Source organism: Oncorhynchus nerka, unplaced genomic scaffold, assembly GCF_034236695.1.
Source record: "Oncorhynchus nerka isolate Pitt River unplaced genomic scaffold, Oner_Uvic_2.0 unplaced_scaffold_889, whole genome shotgun sequence".
Classification (NCBI taxonomy): Eukaryota; Metazoa; Chordata; class Actinopteri; order Salmoniformes; family Salmonidae; genus Oncorhynchus; species Oncorhynchus nerka.
In genome coordinates, this window is record NW_027040404.1 from 105,292 (window position 1) to 121,162 (window position 15,871).

General features: G+C 40.6%; 2 protein-coding genes across 2 annotated transcripts in view; one reads left to right on the forward strand and one right to left on the reverse strand.

Annotated features, from left to right (window-relative positions):
• LOC135570932 (zinc finger protein 883-like) overlaps positions 1 to 8,439 on the reverse strand; it is a 31,161-nt gene extending 22,722 nt beyond the window's left edge. The window contains exons 1-2 of the mRNA XM_065016749.1: positions 7,337 to 8,439; positions 1,141 to 1,587 (exon numbers count right to left, since the gene is read on the reverse strand). Of these exons, the coding sequence (XP_064872821.1) occupies positions 1,141 to 1,587; positions 7,337 to 7,769 (880 nt within the window). The 5' untranslated portion in view covers positions 7,770 to 8,439. The remainder of the gene's footprint in view (positions 1 to 1,140; positions 1,588 to 7,336) is intronic.
• Positions 8,440 to 8,775: 336 nt separating this feature from the next.
• LOC135570934 (zinc finger protein 501-like) lies at positions 8,776 to 15,003 on the forward strand. Its single transcript, XM_065016752.1, has 2 exons — positions 8,776 to 9,435; positions 13,961 to 15,003. Exons 1-2 carry the CDS (start codon positions 9,045 to 9,047, stop codon positions 15,001 to 15,003), a joined length of 1,434 nt encoding a protein of 477 aa, XP_064872824.1. The 5' UTR covers positions 8,776 to 9,044.
• The last annotated feature ends 868 nt before the right edge of the window (positions 15,004 to 15,871 follow it).

Genomic DNA, 15,871 nt, shown 5'->3' on the forward strand with positions numbered 1-15,871 from the left:
ATAATGTATTAGCTACCATGGAGCCTTATTCTATTCTACTGTATTAGCTACCATGGAGCCTTATTCTACTCTACTGTATTAGCTACCATGGAGCCTTATTCTCCTTTTATTTTTCATTTCTTTCAAAAGTTCAATATTATATTGAGACAAAGACACTTTTTTGTTGATCGATTGGTGAGAATTTAAAATAAACTTCACATCTGTATTCGATGCAAATTCTGATTCATTCAGTCAACAGATAATATCAAAATAAACATCTCTATACTGCTTCTACATAGTGGAATTGGTGGGAACATTCATGTTTTTCATGTCAACAACTTGTCCATCTTGTTATAAAAACGCCATCACATTTTCATCGTCCTTTATCTTGACGACTAGTAAACATATTAACTCAATGAAACAAAACGACTAAATTCAAGAGGTTTCAATGTTCAAAATGAAGAAATGCTCATTCTATTAATCTATTCCATAATGTACATGGTGCAATACCTAAATCATGTATTCAAATCAAATTAATTTAGCGAAAAGCCAGATCACATCACATTCAAGAGGTTTAAGGTTAGAATCAAGAAATCCAAAACTCCATTCATCTATATAATAATTAACATTTAGCAGTATCCCCAAAAATATAATGAACAATATTAGAGGGTTTATACTCGTATGCAATGGATGAAAGTTCATCCATTGTAAAGTATTTATCATGTATAGGGTTTATCATCTCCAGATGAAAACTTGAAAAGAGTAGGTCTATTTTGTTAATGATTTCATGTTAACAATATGATTTCATTTGGCATAAACAAAAACCTAAAGTCTCAGGTCAAAAACATAAGTCAGAACACAGCCTCTCTATTCTCCCATGTGATTTCAGGTCCTCTGACTGGGAAAATGTCTTTCCACAATGAGAGCACTGGTAGATGTATGCTTATTCAGATGTCTTAAGTTGGTAAAACTCTTTCCACACAGGGAGCAGTGGTAGGGATTTCCCCCTGTGTGTATCTTTTCATGCTTCTTCAGGCTCCTTAAGCGGGTAAAATGCTTTGGAAAGGCTTTTCCCCTGTGTGTCCTCTCATGCAGGCTGGGAACATTGGAAAGGATTTTCCCCTGTGTGTATCCTCTCATGCTCCTCCAGGCTCCTTAAGCGGGTAAAATGCTTTCCACACTGGGAACATTGGAAAGGCTTTTCCCCTGTGTGTATCCTCTCATGCGTCGTCAGGCACTTTAAGCGGGTAAAACACTTCCCACACTGGGAACATTGGAAAGGATTTTCCCCTGTGTGTGTCCTCTCATGCCTCTTCAGCCTGCTTAAGCAGGCAAAACGCTTCCCACAGTGGGAACATTGGAAATAATGTGTGTGTGTCCTCTCATGCGCCTTCAGGTTGCTTAAGCGGTTAAAACACTTTCCACACTGGGAACATTGGAAAGGCTTCTCCCCTGTGTGTGTCCTCTCATGCCGTTTTAGGTCCCCTGATTTGGAAAATCTCTTTTCACATTGGGAGCAGTGGTGTCGTCTCACTGGTTTGGGCGTCTCTGGGTCTGTTTCCCCTGAAGGACTCTTTCCGCTGTCAGAGTGAGAGTCTGGTCTCTCTCCTGCCAAAGACAAACAGATTATTTAGTTAAATACTTAATAGAGACCTGAATAAAACTTCTACATGATAAAACTGGCTCCATGTTAGAGGAGGAGCCTGGTGAAGAGCTCCGGTCTGAGTAACTGACATCGCTGCCCCCTCTGTGACATCGCTGCTTCCTCCTGTGACATCGCTGCTTCCTCCTGTGACATCGCTGCTCCCTCTGTGACATCGCTGCCCCCTCCTTTTAAACTACTGCCCAGCCTTTCTGAACTGCCTGACTGAACAACACATCACCTGAATCTGTGGAAGACCATCACCAAGACCTGCCAGATCTCTACATGTGTTTTGTTAGTTTTGGCAGTTTGAGATGGTCTTTGTAATGAAAAGTGTTGTATATAATACATTATAATTACTACTATTGTTATACTATCAGGTTTAGACTAGTTAGGTTTAGTTTAATGATATATAATGATAAATAATGATATATACAGTGGGGAGAACAAGTATTTCATACACTGCCGATTTTGCAGGTTTTCCTACTTACAAAGCATGTAGAGGTCTGTATTTTTTTTTATCATAGGTACACTTCAACTGTGAGAGACGGAATCTAAAACAAAAATCCAGAAAATCACATTATGATTTGTAAGTAATTAATTTGCATTTTATCCCTATGATTGGGTAACTCTTACCAGTAATCTGCCCTCCTCTTTCCAGAGTTATCCATCCCTGTGATTGGGTAACTCCTACCAGTAATCTGCCCTCCTCTTTCCAGAGTTATCCATCCCTGTGATTGGGTAACTCCTACCAGTAATCTGCCCTCCTCTTTCCAGAGTTATCCATCCCTGTGATTGGGTAACTCTTACCAGTAATCTGCCCTCCTCTTTCCAGAGTTATCCATCCCTGTGATTGGGTAACTCCTACCAGTAATCTGCCCTCCTCTTTCCAGAGTTATCCATCCCTGTGATTGGGTAACTCCTACCAGTAATCTGCCCTCCTCTTTCCAGAATTATCCATCCCTGTGATTGGGTAACTCTTACCAGTAATCTGCCCTCCTCTTTCCAGAGTTATCCATCCCTGTGATTGGGTAACACCTACCAGTAATCTGCCCTCCTCTTTCCAGAATTATCCATCCCTGTGATTGGGTAACTCTTACCAGTAATCTGCCCTCCTCTTTCCAGAGTTATCCATCCCTGTGATTGGGTAACTCCTACCAGTAATCTGCCCTCCTCTTTCCAGAGTTATCCATCCCTGTGATTGGGTAACTCCTACCAGTAATCTGCCCTCCTCTTTTCAGAGTTATCCATCCCTGTGATTGGGTAACTCCTACCGGTAATCTGCCCTCCTCTTTTCAAAGTTATCCATCCCTGTGATTGGGTAACGGCTTTAATGAAGTGGAAGCTGCATTCATGTAGATCAGGTTGTCATGCCTGTGGTATTATTGATCAGGTTGTCATACCTGTGGTATTATTGATCAGGTTGTCATACCTGTGGTATTATTGATCAGGTTGTCATACCTGTGGTATTATTGATCAGGTTGTCATTCCTGTGGTATTATTGATCAGGTTGTCATACCTGTGGTATTATTGATCAGGTTGTCATACCTGTGGTATTATTGATCAGGTTGTCATACCTGTGGTATTATTGATCAGGTTGTCATTCCTGTGGTATTATTGATCAGGTTGTCATACCTGTGGTATTATTGATCAGGTTGTCATACCTGTGGTATTATTGATCCCCCCCTTTCGGAAAAGCTGACCACGACTCCATTTTGCTGATCCCTGCCTACAGGCAGAAACTAAAACAAGAGGCTCCCACGCTGAGGTCTGTCCAACGCTGGTCAGACCAAGCTGACTCCACACTCCAAGACTGCTTCCATCACGTGGACTGGGACATGTTTCGTATTGACGAATACGCTGATTCGGTGTGCGAGTTCATTAGAACGTGCGTCGAAGATGTCGTTCCCATAGCAACGATAAAAACATTCCCAAACCAGAAACCGTGGATTGATGGCAGCATTCGCGTGAAACTGAAAGCGCGAACCACTGCTTTTAATCAGGGCAAGGTGTCTGGTAACATGTCCGAATATAAACAATGCAGCTATTCCCTCCGCAAGGCTATTAAACAAGCTAAGCGTCAGTACAGAGACAAAGTGGAATCTCAATTCAATGGCTCAGACACAAGAGGCATGTGGCAGGGTCTACAGTCAATCACGGACTACAAGAAGAAACCCAGCCCAGTCACGGACCAGGATGTCTTGCTCCCAGGCAGACTAAATAACTTTTTTGCCCGCTTTGAGGACAATACAGTGCCACTGACACGGCCTGCAACGAAAACATGCGGTCTCTCCTTCACTGCAGCCGAGGTGAGTAAGACATTTAAACGTGTTAACCCTCGCAAGGCTGCAGGCCCAGACGGCATCCCCAGCCGCGCCCTCAGAGCATGCGCAGACCAGCTGGCCGGTGTGTTTACGGACATATTCAATCAATCCCTATACCAGTCTGCTGTTCCCACATGCTTCAAGAGGGCCACCATTGTTCCTGTTCCCAAGAAAGCTAAGGTAACTGAGCTAAACGACTACCGCCCGTAGCACTCACTTCCGTCATCATGAAGTGCTTTGAGAGACTAGTCAAGGACCATATCACCTCCACCCTACCTGACACCCTAGACCCACTCCAATTTGCTTACCGCCCAAATAGGTCCACAGACGACGCAATCTCAACCACACTGCACACTGCCCTAACCCACCTGGACAAGAGGAATACCTATGTGAGAATGCTGTTCATCGACTACAGCTCGGCATTCAACACCATAGTACCCTCCAAGCTCGTCATCAAGCTCGAGACCCTGGGTCTCGACCCCGCCCTGTGCAACTGGGTACTGGACTTCCTGACGGGCCGCCCCCAGGTGGTGAGGGTAGGCAACAACATCTCCTCCCGCTGATCCTCAACACGGGGCCCCACAAGGGTGCGTTCTGAGCCCTCTCCTGTACTCCCTGTTCACCCACGACTGCGTGGCCACGCACGCCTCAACTCAATCATCAAGTTTGCGGACGACACAACAGTGGTAGGCTTGATTACCAACAACGACGAGACGGCCTACAGGGAGGAGGTGAGGGCCCTCGGAGTGTGGTGTCAGGAAAATAACCTCACACTCAACGTCAACAAAACTAAGGAGATGATTGTGGACTTCAGGAAACAGCAGAGGGAACACCCCCCTATCCACATCGATGGAACAGTAGTGGAGAGGGTTTCAAGTTTTAAGTTCCTCGGCATACACATCACAGACAAACTGAATTGGTCCACTCACACTGACAGCGTCGTGAAGAAGGCGCAGCAGCGCCTCTTCAACCTCAGGAGGCTGAAGAAATTCGGCTTGTCACCAAAAGCACTCACAAACTTCTACAGATGCACAATTGAGAGCATCCTGGCGGGCTGTATCACTGCCTGGTACGGCAACTGCTCCGCCCTCAACCGTAAGGCTCTCCAGAGGGTAGTGAGGTCTGCACAACGCATCACCGGGGGCAAACTACCTGCCCTCCAGGACACCTACACCACCCGATGTTACAGGAAGGCCATAAAGATCATCAAGGACATCAACCACCCGAACCACTGCCTGTTCACCCCGCTATCATCCAGAAGGCGAGGTCAGTACAGGTGCATCAAAGCTGGGACCGAGAGACTGAAAAACAGCTTCTATCTCAATGCCATCAGACTGTTAAACAGCCACCACTAACATTGAGTGGCTGCTGCCAACACACTGTCATTGACACTGACCCAACTCCAGCCACTTTAATAATGGGAATTGATGGGAAATGATGTAAATATATCACTAGCCACTTTAAACAATGCTACCTTATATAATGTTACTTACCCTACATTATTCATCTCATATGCATACGTATATACTGTACTCTAGATCATCGACTGCATCCTTATGTAATACATGTATCACTAGCCACTTTAACTATGCCACTTTGTTTACTTTGTCTACATACTCATCTCATATGTATATACTGTACTCGATACCATCTACTGTATGCTGCTCTGTACCATCACTCATTCATATATCCTTATGTACATATTCCTTATCCCCTTACACTGTGTATAAGACAGTAGTTTTGGAATTGTTAGATAGATTACTTGTTGGTTATCACTGCATTGTCGGAACTAGAAGCACAAGCATTTCGCTACACTCGCATTAACATCTGCTAACCATGTGTATGTGACAAATAAAATTTGATTTGATTTGATCAGGTTGTCATTCCTGTGGTATTGTTGATCAGGTTGTCATTCCTGTGGTATTATTGATCAGGTTGTCATTCCTGTGGTATTATTGATCAGGTTGTCATTCCTGTGGTATTATTGATCAGGTTGTCATTTATTGCTTAAACTATTTATACCCTACGTATTTATCTAGACAGGGAAGATAACAGTTTAATGTGGCTCTATACTCCCCTACGTATTTATCTAGACAGGGAAGATAACAGTTTAATGTGGCTCTGTGTTCCCCTACGTATTTATCTAGACAGGGAAGATAACAGTTTAATGTGGCTCTATACTCCCCTACGTATTTATCTAGACAGGGAAGATAACAGTTTAATGTGGCTCTATACTCCCCTACGTATTTATCTAGACAGGGAAGATTACAGTTTAATGTGGCTCTATACTCCCCTACGTATTTATCTAGACAGGGAAGATTACAGTTTAATGTGGCTCTATACTCCCCTACGTATTTATCTAGACAGGGAAGATAACAGTTTAATGTGGCTCTATACTCCCCTACGTATTTATCTAGACAGGGAAGATTACAGTTTAATGTGGCTCTATACTCCCCTACGTATTTATCTAGACAGGGATAACAGTTTAAGATAACAGTTTAATAACAGTGGGCTCCCCTATTTATCTCCCCTTTAATGTGGCTCTATACTCCCCTGCGTATTAAAGTATTTGGTCCCATATTCCTAGAACACAATGACTACATCAAGCTTGTGACTCAGCAAACTTGTTGGATACATTTGCAGTTTGTTTTGGTTGTGTTTCAGATGATGTTGTTCCCAACAGAAATGAATGGTGTTGGGCTCTGAGAATATGAAAGATACTTACTTATTCATGAACATGAGGGGAGAGATGGTGATGTATAACGTTTACATTATATCAGGGATCCTATTGGACGACTGAGTGCAGGGAGAGAGGGTGATGTATAACGTTTACATTATATCAGGGATCCTATTGGACTACTGAGTGCAGGGAGGCGATCACATTGATAAGGGTGATTGATGTATAACGTTTACATTAACAGTAAATAATTTATTGTATCATACGAGTCACACAAGAATATAATATGTTTCTGAACACTTGTATATTAATATGGACGCTAACATGAATAGGGATAATCATCAAAGAATCATGAATAATAATGAGTGAGAAAGGTAGAGCCATAAATACCGTACTCCTTATTGGTACTTAAACGTTTTATATCTCCACTGTCCTAATAATCAGATAGGGGAGAGTAGCTGAGGGTTTGAACAAATGGAACATCTCTAATTCATAGACAGAGCTGTGGATGCAAGGACCAACAATGAGATTAAAATGATGGTTTTAAACACGTTTTGAGTCAAATAGTGTTTGTTTACATTTGCATTGTTTACAAGCTTATATTTGGGGTTCTGGTGAGGTGCACATTTCAGTGCAATGTCCCTTTGGCTTTAAAACCACACATTAGTTCAACAACTGCAGAGTTTCTGGTCATGTTTTTAAGACAGTACTCACTGGTGTTAATCAGATCTTCAGTCTCCTCTTCCTTTCCGTCATCTCCCAAAACATCCTCCTCTTCTTCTTTCAAGGTGACAGCCTCCTCTTCCTCCCTTTTCATTATGAAAACTTCTACTTCCTCTTCTTCCACTGTGACAGCCTCTATCCCCTCTTCTTCTTCCACTGTGACAGCCTCTATCCCCTCTTCCTCTCTAAAATGTTCTGTCTCTTCTTTCACTGTAGCATCCTTCTCTTCTTTCAATGTGATACTGATGGCCTCCTCTTCCTCCTCTTTCATTCTGAAAGCTTCTTCCTCTCCTTTTACTGTAACATCCTTCTCTTCTTTCAGGACAATGTTCAGCCCCAGAGCTTCTTTCTCCGCCCAGCAGACCTCCTCTTCTTTAACAGGAGGGTAGTCGTTCAGTGAGTTCATGGTCGGGCTAGCTAGCATTAACGATAAGCTTAGTGCTTGACTCAGTATAATCAACACATTTGTACATTTAACAAGCAAATTACTTTAAGTTAAATAGTAGATAATAAAGAGGATTGTGTTTAAAAACACCGAGACCAACATTCACAAAAATGGTCGAAAGAGCTTGTTTTCGGTTGTATGTTGGCTACAAGGCTAAAGAGGTGGTTGAATGAGTCAGTATCCGTGTTGTTGAAACAGCTTCCGGTGTCGTGTTGGTCCACTAGATATGACGTCAACATCTGAAGGTCGCATATCGCCGTCAGCTGACTGGAATGGGTAACGCAGTTTAGAAAAATATTCACTACATTGTTTATTCATTTAAAGATGAGCAAATATGTTTTCTCTGACTTCTTACAGCCAATACTTTCGTCTATGCAGACGTGTAGCTACATGTTAATATGTACATTATGAATATATACTGTTAGAATAGTTTAATGCAGACCTATAGCTACATATGAATATGTACGTTACGAATAGATGAGGATACATGAGGTGATAATAGTTTCGTGTAGCTCAGTTGGTAAAGCATGACGCACACAACGCCAGGGTTGTTGGTTTGATACCTGCGCGGGACCAGTACGAAAATGTATGCATACGCTAATGTAAGTCGATCTGCGTCTGCTTAATGAGTAACATGTTAAACAATTAAGACCTAATTCAGGACTTAACTCCAGTCTTGACCGTATAATGTCAGTAACATCAAGCTACGTTAAAAGAAGACTTAATTAAGACCTAATTCAGGACTTAACTCCAGTCTTGACCGTATAATGTCAGTTGCATGCTACGTCATCAAGCTACCGAAGTGGCTGACTAGCTGTTGTTGAAGAAGAAGCGTCCTGTTCACTAGAAGAGCGTCTGCTACCGAAGCGTCCTGTTCACTAATGACTTAAATGTAAATGTAGATTACACGTCACGCTATAATATATATTTTACTCAACTGCGTTTTACTCCAGTCAGCAAAAAAGCATTGTGGGACTTTAGGCCGATGCTGCTGGTGTGACGTATAATGTAGTGGACGGAACGCTTCTTTCAACAGCAGCAACAGTTCGTCAGCCACCTCCGTAGTTTGCTAGACAAATAGCCGAACCAATAAAGCTCTTTAGACGCTTTAGTGTATATTAGACACAGTTTTTTAAACACACTTATGTCGTCTAGTTAGTTATCCACTTTAATGTGATATTTGCGGCGTTGTTATTAGTCAGCTAGTGGGCTTGGTTAAGTTAGCATTAGCCTAGCTAGCTAATATCTCTGACCATGAGTTCACTAAGCTTCTCTCCTCCTGCTAAAGAAGAGGCGGTCTGCTGGACGGAGAAAGAAGCTCTGGTAAAAGAGGAAGAAGAAGCTGTTACAGTAAAAATAGAAGTAGAGGGTGAAGCTGTTATAGTGAAAGAAGAAGACGCGTTCAGAGTGAAAGAGGAGGTGGATGTTACAGTTAATAAAGAAGAGGAGGTGGAAGAGAAAGAGGCTGCAGTTTATGGAGTGAAAGAGGAGGAGGGGGAGATGACTGTTACATCGAAAAAGGGGGAGGAGGAAACTGGATATCTGGGCCCCGTTTCCCAAAGTTATCTTAAGGCGTCTAGGCATGGTTCTACAGATGAAGTTAGCCGTGAAAAGCTTTTGGGAAACCGGGGCCTGAAAAATACTAGTAAGTACTGTCTTAAAAACAGAGGCATAAACTCTGCAGTTGAACTGATGTTTGGTTTTAAAAGGGAAATCTACAGTTGCTTTTAAATTATTTATTTATAGCCATTGATTTTTGAAGATTATAAACTGTGTGGTTCCCGCCCTGAATGCTGATTGGCTGACAGCCATGGTATATCAGACCGTATACCACGACAACTTTTTACTATTCTAATTACCTTGGTAACCAGTTTATATAGATAAGGCACGTCAAGGGTTTGTGGTGTATGGAAACCAACACAGTGGTGGAATTACAGCTTTGTTATTGGTTGAACTGCAGATTGGTTGAAACGATGTAAATGTAAACCAACACTGTGTCGCCTCAAAACGTGGTTAAAACTAGAATGTTGATATCGTGGATGGAATTTTAGAGTAGTTACATTTCTCCAGCCACATCCATCATCTTATTACCAAAACAGTGGTGGAATGTGGAATCACATCATCACATCATTGTTACATCATAAACGTTTATAAGTGGCAGAATGACGCTTTATTGTTTCAACTGCAGATTGGTTGGTTGATTTGATTGTGGCTTTTTTTGTGTTTTTTTTAGCAGTTACATCTTTGTTATTGAACTTCTACAGGAAAAACTGTCCCAAAGTCTGGACAGTTGCTGCTCTGATTTGTCATCCTGAGGGTCCCAGAGATAAAAATGTAGCGTACTTTTGTTTGATAAAATTGGTTTTTATATCCAGTGTTTTGCATTAATTCCAGACTCTTTCAACTTGCAACAAAACAATTTATGAAATGTAAATCGGCAAAACGTTGTTTAACCCGGGTCAAGTTTGGTTCCTGTGCAAATCCCCCAGACGCTCTAGAAGACAACCAAACCTGTTTCATCATTCTACATTACATATTGGCTATGCAACATGTCAATTATACCATGAAGGTCAACCACCATTACTCACCAATTATCCCACGAAGGTCAACCACCATTACTCACCAATTATCCCATGAAGGTCAACCACCATTACTCACCAATGAGACGAGCGGTGTTCACTTGATTGACAGCGCGGTTATTAGTTCTGAATATTTTTTTTTTTTTTTTTGCGGTTGTCATAGGCAACTGTTGTTTTTGTTTTGATTAATACTTGAAACAGTCGCTAAGGTAATATCTTGTATATTTGGTTGTGATATTTGCAAAATACTTTATTCTTGATGCTGATTAACACCAGTAAGTACTTTCTGAAAACATAAACTCAGTTGTTAAAAGGGAAATCTGCAGTTATTTTTTAAATGATTTTTATTAGCTTGAATGCTAACTCATTGATAGGCTGGTTGCCAAAGAGCATTTTTACTGGTTGAAGTATTTTTTAAAAGTATAAATCAAATTTTATTTGTCACATACACATGGTTAGCAGATGTTAATACGAGTGTAGCGAAATGCTTGTGCTTCTAGTTCTGACAAAGCGGTTGATTTGTGACAATGACACAAACATGATATTTTGCAGGACATTATAACGAGCCTTACGATTATAATCCCAAAGTTAAATGCTCTCATAAGCAACCTGGAAATGGAGGCTAATTTTGCAGCCTACGATCTTGAGCTGATAATGTGTAGTAACATTCAGAATACATTGTGAAAAACTCAAATCTTCGCTCACCATTTCTGCTCCAGGCAGATATATTACATAACTAGTGGTTTCCTCATTACCAGATATACTACATCCATAACTAGTGGTTTCCTTATTACCAGATATACTACATCCATAACTAGTGGTTTCCTCATTAACAGATATACTACATCCATAACTAGTGGTTTCCTTATTACCAGATATACTACATCCATAACTAGTGGTTTCCTCATTACCAGATATACTACATCCATAACTAGTGGTTTCCTCATTACCAGATATACTACATCCATAACTAGTGGTTTCCTCATTAGCAGATATACTACATCCATAACTAGTGGTTTCCTCATTAGCAGATATACTACATCCATAACTAGTGGTTTCCTCATTAGCAGATATACTACATCCATAACTAGTGGTTTCCTCATTACCAGATATACTTCCATAACTAGTGGTTTCTCATTAACAGATATACTACATCCATAACTAGTGGTTTCCTCATTACCAGATATACTACATCCATAACTAGTGGTTTCCTCATTACCAGATATACTACATCCATAACTAGTGGTTTCCTCATTACTAGATATACTACATCCATAACTAGTGGTTTCCTCATTACCAGATATACTACATCCATAACTAGTGGTTTCCTCATTAGCAGATATACTACATCCATAACTAGTGGTTTCCTCATTATATACTACATCCATAACTAGTGGTTTCCTCATTACCAGATATACTACATCCATAACTAGTGGTTTCCTCATTACCAGATATACTACATCCATAACTAGTGGTTTCCTCATTAGCAGATATATTACATCCATAACTAGTGGTTTCCTCATAGATATACTACATCCATAACTAGTGGTTTCCTCATTACCAGATATACTATTAACTAGTGGTTTCAGATATACTACATCCATAACTAGTGGTTTCCTCATTAGCAGATATACTACATCCATAACTAGTGGTTTCCTCATTAGCAGATATACTACATCCATAACTAGTGGTTTCCTCATTACCAGATATACTACATCCATAACTAGTGGTTTCCTCATTAACAGATATACTACATCCATAACTAGTGGTTTCCTCATTAACAGATATACCATAACTAGTGGTTTCCTCATTAACAGATATACTACATCCATAACTAGTGGTTTCCTCATTACCAGATATACTACATCCATAACTAGTGGTTTCATAACTAGTGGTTTCCTCATTACCAGATATACTACATCCATAACTAGTGGTTTCCTCATTACCAGATATACTACATCCATAACTAGTGGTTTCCTCATTACCAGATATACTACATCCATAACTAGTGGTTTCCTCATTACCAGATATACTACATCCATAACTAGTGGTTTCCTCATTACCAGATATACTACATCCATAACTAGTGGTTTCCTCATTACCAGATATACTACATCCATAACTAGTGGTTTCCTCATTACCAGATATACTACATCCATAACTAGTGGTTTCCTCATTACCAGATATACTACATCCATAACTAGTGGTTTCCTCATTACCAGATATACTACATCCATAACTAGTGGTTTCCTCATTACCAGATATACTACATCCATAACTAGTGGTTTCCTCATTACCAGATATACTACATCCATAACTAGTGGTTTCCTCATTAGCAGATATACTACATCCATAACTAGTGGTTTCCTCATTAGCAGATATACTACATCCATAACTAGTGGTTTCCTCATTACCAGATATACTACATCCATAACTAGTGGTTTCCTCATTACCAGATATACTACATCCATAACTAGTGGTTTCCTCATTACCAGATATACTACATCCATAACTAGTGGTTTCCTCATTACCAGATATACTACATCCATAACTAGTGGTTTCCTCATTACCAGATATACTACATCCATAACTAGTGGTTTCCTCATTACCAGATATACTACATCCATAACTAGTGGTTTCCTCATTACCAGATATACTACATCCATAACTAGTGGTTTCCTCATTAACTAGATATACTACATCCATAACTAGTGGTTTCATTACCTACATCCATAACTAGTGGTTTCCTCATTAGCAGATATACTACATCCATAACTAGTGGTTTCCTCATTAGCATGTGCAGCCAATGTGATTTATAAGATATTTATTTTCATCAGGATATTTTCAACCTGTGTTCAACTTTTTTTTGTGAATTTTACCCCAATTTCGTTGTATCCAATTGTTAGTAGCTACTATCTTGTCTCAGCTACAACTCCCGAGAGACGAAGGTTGAAAGTCATGCGTCCTCCGATACACAACCCAACCAAGCCGCACTGTTTCTTAACACAGCGCACATCCAACCCGGAAGCCAGCTGCACCAATGTGTCGGGGGAAACACTGTGCACCTGGCAACCTTGGTTAGCGTGCACTGCGCCCGGCCCACCACAGGAGTCGCTGGTGCGCGATGAGACAAGGATATCCCTACCGGCCAAACCCTCCCTAACCCGGACGACGCTAGGCCAATTGTGCATCGCCCCATGGACCTCCCGGTCACGGCCAGCTGCGACAAATATGGCTATTTTTGATCACTTGACTGTCTTAAGACAATAGTCAATTAAGTTTGTAAAAGCATTTAAACATTTAAACAGACATCAATTGTTGTTCAACATCCTGGGCATCACCTTTTAGCTGAAAATAGAATTCATCCATGATGTCATAATGATAGTTTAACCTGGTTTCTAGGCTATATAGTATATTCTAGAATTCATCCATGATGTCATAATGATAGTTTAACCAGGTTTCTAGGCTATATAGTATATTCTAGAATTCATCCATGATGTCATAATGATAGTTTAACCAGGTTTCTAGGTAAATGGGTATTTCAGCTGTTGTGGGCCTTTAACCATCTGTCTGACTTTGTCGTTCACACAGGAGAAGGATGTGACTATCGGGGATCCTCTGGGGAGCCTCAACAACAGCATGATGCTGACGAGGCAGAGAAGAGTCTCTCCACATCAGAACACCTCAAACACCAGCGGAGACCCACAGGAAAGAAACCTCACCGCTGCTCTGACTGTGGGAAGAGATTCCCCTCTTCAGCTGACCTTAAAAGACATCTGAGAATCCACACAGGAGAGAAACCTAATAGTTGTGATCAATGTGGGAAGAGTTTTAGTGTTACAAGCAGCCTGAAAGCACACCAGAGAACACACACAGGAGAGAAACCTTACAGCTGTTATCAGTGTGGGAAATGTTTTACCTCATCTAGCCACCTGACCATACACCAGAAAACACACACAGGAGAGAAGCCTTATAGCTGTGATCAATGTGGGAAGAGTTTTGTTACATCTAGCTGTCTGACCATACACCAGAGAATACACACTGGTGAGAAACCTTACCACTGCTCTCACTGTGGAAAGAGTTTTGTTATCTCAGGAAATTTAACATCACACCAGAGAACACACACAGGAGAGAAGCCTTATAGCTGTAATCAATGTGGGAAGAATTTTTCTCACTCAGGCAACCTGATAGCACACCTGAGAATACACACTGGAGAGAAACCTCATTGCTGCTCTGACTGTGGGCAGAGATTCATCTTTTTAGCAGATCTTAAAATACATCAGAGAATCCACACAGGAGAAAAACCTTACCACTGCTCGGACTGTGGAAAGAGTTTTGTTTCATCAAAACATTTAAAATCACACCAGAGAACACACACAGGAGAGAAGCCTTATAGCTGTGATCAATGTGGGAAGAGATATGGAACATCTAGCAGCCTGAAAACACACCAGAGGGGACACACAGGAGAGAAACCTTATAGCTGTGATCAATGTGGGAAGAGTTTTGTTACATCTAGCAGTCTGACTATGCACCAGCGGACACACACAGGAGAGAAACCTCATAGCTGTGATCAATGTGACAAGAGATACTCTGATAAAAGATCTCTGATTAAACATCAGAAAATACATAGTTGAAGGACACGTTTTACAGATATCAATGATCTGATGTCACAATGTAGAATGTTTTAACATTGTAGTTGAAAGATTTTAATGATGTCACAATGTAGAATGTTTTAACATTGTAGTAGGAGTATTTTAACGATGTTCTGTTGATTTAAGTGTCATGTGGATAAACATCAGGGGAAAAATCCAGGCTCTGTATTGAAATAGTATTATTTAACCAAAAAGTGTTTTAACATTGTCGTTGGCAACCCACTTTTAATGTAAAATGCATCACTTTTAAAATTGTAGCTAGCTGTTGTCTAAAATTGTCCTCTAACCAGTGATTTAACATTATTCCCAGATTCCGTGTGGTGTTTGAGCTGTTAATGTTTAATTTTGGAGACATATAATTGAAACGATCCCTCAAAATGTAGCTGACTGTCTTCTAACAGGTTGTCCTCTAACCAGTGAGGCAAAATATATCTCCCATTTTCAGGTGTTTTGTTTAGTTGTGTTAGTTTCAACAGCACGTACAACCTGATTTCCCCCTAATCGATATCAGTGATTTATTACTACTTGTCAAAACAACAGTAGGTTAATTAGATTTTCAATACATCTCAAACTGTTTCTGCATATTGGTTATTGATATGGACACGTTAAAACTGTTTTGACATTGGGGCTATCCCATCTAGCAACATGACTTTGAAAACAAGACTATCCCATCTAGCAAAATGACTTTAAAACAAAAATCTAGCAACATGACTTTGACAAGACTATGCCTCGTTGGCAACTACCACTTTCGGGATAGTTAAAAATTGCATCTAAAATACATTTTATAAACAAATCTACATCAACCAGTATTTCTTTACTACATCCAAGTGCTAATTGTCTTTTTTCCTAC